At 61.7% G+C, this 2,824-nt stretch overlaps 1 protein-coding gene across 1 annotated transcript; it reads right to left on the bottom strand.

Moving 5' to 3' along the window:
• Positions 1 to 1,473: 1,473 nt before the first annotated feature.
• Positions 1,474 to 2,064, bottom strand: LOC138366770 (uncharacterized). Its single transcript, XM_069328049.1, has one exon. The coding sequence runs from the start codon at positions 2,062 to 2,064 to the stop codon at positions 1,474 to 1,476; it is 591 nt and encodes a 196-aa protein (XP_069184150.1).
• Between the last annotated feature and the right edge of the window lie 760 nt (positions 2,065 to 2,824).

Genomic DNA, 2,824 nt, shown 5'->3' with positions numbered 1-2,824 from the left:
GAACAAGTGGAACGTCAGGATAATGAACAAGTGGCCAGTACTAAGCAGTGGCGGAGGCAGACTCCACTCCCACCTCCAAATATAGAACTATGGCCTCTGGAACCCATACGCCGGTTGATTAAGGGCTCAGAGGCGGTACCCAAGAGCCGTAGCTCTTCCTCCGCAACTAGAAGAGTAGAGGAGCTTAAGAGGTAACTAAACCCTCGTGTACCGCCCCGCCCCGCCCCGCCCCGTCCCGGCCCGGCCCGCCCCGCCCCGCCCCGCCCCGTCCCGGCCCGGCCCGGCCCGCCCCGCCCCGGCCCGCCCCGCCCCGCCCCGTCCCGGCCCTGCCCGCCCCGCCCCGCCCCTCCCCGTCCCGTCCCGGCCCGGCCCGGCCCGCCCCGCCCCGCCCCGCCCCGCCCCGTCCCGGCCCGGCCCGCCCCGCCCCGCCCCGCCCCGCCCCGCCCCGCCCCGGCCCGCCCCGCCCCGGCCCGCCCCGCAACGTCCCGGCCCGGCCCGGCCCGCCCCGCCCCGCCCCGCCCCGCCCCGCCCCGGCCCGGCCCGCCCCGCCCCGCCCCGTCCCGGCCCGGCCCGGCCCGCCCCGCCCCGCCCCGCCCCGGCCCGCCCCGCCCCGCCCCGCCCCGTCCCGGCCCGGCCCGGCCCGCCCCGCCCCGCCCCGCCCCGCCCCGTCCCGGCCCGGCCCGCCCCGCCCCGGCCCGCCCCGCCCCGGCCCGGAACAATAACGTGAAGTAAAACAAACAAACAGTTAGCTTTCTGGTGCCGTGAAGCATGTGAGAGCGGGGCCGGGAGGGCGGACTGGCCGGCTCCTCTTACTGTTTGTCACTGCGGACTGTGTTTGATGAGCCGCCGCCTCCCCGGGCACCGCTGGGCACCGCTGGGCATCGCTTGGCACCTCTGTGCACCGCTGGGTATCGCTGAGCACCGCTGGGTACCGCTGGGCATCGCTTGGCACCTCTGTGCACCGCTGGGCACCGCTGGGCACCGTTGAACACAGCTGGGCATCATTGGACACTACTGAGCATCGTTGGACACAGCTGGGCATCGTTGGGCACTATTGGGCATCGTTGGACTCAGCTGGGACATCGTTGGACACAGCTGGGCATCGTTGAACACAGCTGGGCATCGTTGGACACACCTGGGCATCGTTGGACACAGCTGGGACATCGTTGAACACAGCTGGGCATCGTTGGACACACCTGGGCATCGTTGGACACACCTGGGCATCGTTGGACACAGCTGGGCATCGTTGGACACAGCTGGGCATCGTTGGACACACCTGGGCATAGTTGGACACAGCTGGGCATCGTTGGACACAGCTGGGCATCGTTGGACACTACTGGGCATCGTTGGACACTACTGGGCATCGTTGGACACTACTGGGCATTGTTGGACACAGCTGGGCATCGTTGGACACAGCTGGGCATCGTTGGACACAGCTGGGCATCGTTGGACACTACTGGGCATCGTTGGACACTACTGGGCATCGTTGGACACTACTGGACATTGTTGGACACAACTGGGCATCGTTGGACACAGCTGGGCATCGTTGGACACAGCTGAGCATCGTTGGACACAGCTGGGCATCGTTGGACACAGCTGGGCATCGTTGGACACACCTGGGCATCGTTGGACACAGCTGGGCATCGTTGGACACAGCTGGTCATCGTTGGACACAGCTGGGCATCGTTGGACACTACTGGGCATCGTTGGACACAACTGGGCATTGTTGGACACAGCTGGGCATCGTTGGACACAGCTGGGCATCGTTGGACACAGCTGGGCATCGTTGGACACAGCTGGGCATCGTTGGACACAGCTCGGCATCGTTGGACACAGCTGGGCACCGTTGGACACAGCTGGGCATCGTTGGACACAGCTGGGCACCATTGGACACAGCTGGGCATCGTTGGACACAGCTGGGCACCGTTGGACACAGCTGGGCACCGTTGGACACAGCTGGGCATCGTTGGACACAGCTGGACATCGTTGGACACAGCTGGGCACCGTTGGACACAGCTGGGCATCGTTGGACACTACTGGGCATCGTTGGACACTACTGGGCATCGTTGGACACAGCTGGGCACCGTTGGACACAGCTGGGCATCGTTAGACACAGCTGGCCATCGTTGGACACAGCTGGGCATGTGTCGACAACCTCAAATGTGTGTTGTCTTTTTCCTTGCTTCTTGCAGGGTCGGAGTTCGAGCCCCGATAGTCCAAGAAGCTGGGCACTATTCCATCACTCCCTCCGCATCTTGGGCCATCATCTTTAGCTGCCTCGACGGGGACAGCAGGCCGCCGGCTCGTCAATGGTCCCCCCGATTTTCCTTTAAGATTTTTTTTTTCTCAGATGAATTTTAAATCTCGGCATAAATCTTCGGCGGGTAGGCGGTTCCACGGGATTATAAACCCCATGGAACCGCCTACCCGCCGAAGTCAAAAATGCCAAGATTTAACATTCTTCTGGTAAAAACCAATCTGCTATGTTTTCTAAATCTCTAAATTTGTTTTCTAAATCTCTAAATTTGTTTTCTAAATCTCTAAATTTGTTTTCTAAATCTCTAAATTTGTTTTCTAAATCTCTAAATTTGTTTTCTAAATTTCTAAAAGATTTGTTTTGTTTTATAAATCTGTTGCCGATTTATAACCATGGGTAGAGGGAAGGGGAATAATGAGGGGGAAAGCGCCAAGCCATTACGAGTAAACAGCACTTGGAAGGGATCAGGATAAGGATTTGGGATGGGACGCGGGGGGGGGGGGGGGAAGGAATGGTGGCCAACCACTTGTGGACGATCGAGGGATTGAACGCCGACCTGCATGAAGC

Source organism: Procambarus clarkii, chromosome 20 (genome assembly GCF_040958095.1).
Source record: "Procambarus clarkii isolate CNS0578487 chromosome 20, FALCON_Pclarkii_2.0, whole genome shotgun sequence".
NCBI lineage: Eukaryota > Metazoa > Arthropoda > Malacostraca > Decapoda > Cambaridae > Procambarus > Procambarus clarkii.
The sequence above is the reverse complement of the archived record's forward strand: the minus strand, read 5'-3'. Positions and strand labels throughout refer to the sequence as shown.